Here is a 1,021-nt window from a genome sequence, read left to right on the forward strand (position 1 = left end):
CGGAATATAATCAAAACATATGAAAATGACCCATGGCAAAGTGAATTGTATTGGCCAGAAGGGTTGGCACAACTTACAAACGTAACATTTATCTTCTAATTAATATAGATCTAAGCTAATTAAAAGAGAAACCATTGAATGAATCATAGATCGGGCGGCAACAAGCACATGAATTAGGCGACTATCTTCGGAGACGGTATTCAAAACTTCTCGCAAATAACGGATCATATCACAGAAATACAATTTATGTCCAGAGCTCAGATCTTGATAGAACCTTGAGTAAGTGTGATTGATTCCCATTATTTTCTTTAATTTTTGAGGATTAATGTTGAAAATTGTATTTTTTAAATAAAAAAGTGACTGCAGCTCATGTATTAGCTGGTATGTTTCCGCCGAAGGACCATCAAATTTGGAATGAATCACTGTTGTGGCAAGCCATCCCCATTCATACGCTCCCACAAGATCAAGATGGAATTATAGCAACAAAGAGACCATGTCCCAAATACGCTAAGGCTTTTGATGACTATGAAGAATCAGATGAAATACAATCGATAATAAAAAGCAATCGAACGTTGTTTGATTACTTGGAAAAGTATGTTGGTCAGAAGGTCAAAACGATTTGTAAAGTCAAAACCATATATCAAGCGCTGTGGGTGGAAAGTTTGAAAAATTTTCCGCTGCCAGATTGGACATCGAAAGTATTTTATCCGGACAGTGATATGAATAAATTGGCCAATTTTTGTTTCAAAATTAAAACAAACACCAACACATTGGCGCGCTTGAAATCTGGATTCTTTCTACGAGAAATGCTCGACCGTTTTACACAAAAGATGAATAATTCCCTAACACCAAATCGAAATTTGTGGATATACAGTGGTCATGACACCACCATTGCTAGCCTATTAAATGCGTTGGGCCTTTTCGAGGTATTTATTTCAATTATTAATCTCAACAATTTTGGTTAATTCGTCACATTCATATTAGAAACCACACATTCCAATTTATGCATCGTGCATTTTCT

General features: G+C 35.7%; 1 protein-coding gene across 1 annotated transcript; it reads left to right on the forward strand.

Annotated features, from left to right (window-relative positions):
* Window positions 1-6: 6 nt before the first annotated feature.
* On the forward strand, window positions 7-1,015 carry LOC116348984 (testicular acid phosphatase homolog; the record flags this gene model as incomplete). The annotated part of the gene is made up of 4 exons (XM_031780230.1): window positions 7-81; window positions 150-279; window positions 358-926; window positions 985-1,015. Coding segments are annotated over 4 exons (805 nt in total), but the record flags the coding sequence as incomplete, so codon positions are not given.
* Between the last annotated feature and the right edge of the window lie 6 nt (window positions 1,016-1,021).

This window comes from Contarinia nasturtii, unplaced genomic scaffold (assembly GCF_009176525.2).
Source record: "Contarinia nasturtii isolate CC-2019 unplaced genomic scaffold, AAFC_CNas_1.1 Cnas_scaffold_2738, whole genome shotgun sequence".
NCBI classification, from domain to species: Eukaryota; Metazoa; Arthropoda; class Insecta; order Diptera; family Cecidomyiidae; genus Contarinia; species Contarinia nasturtii.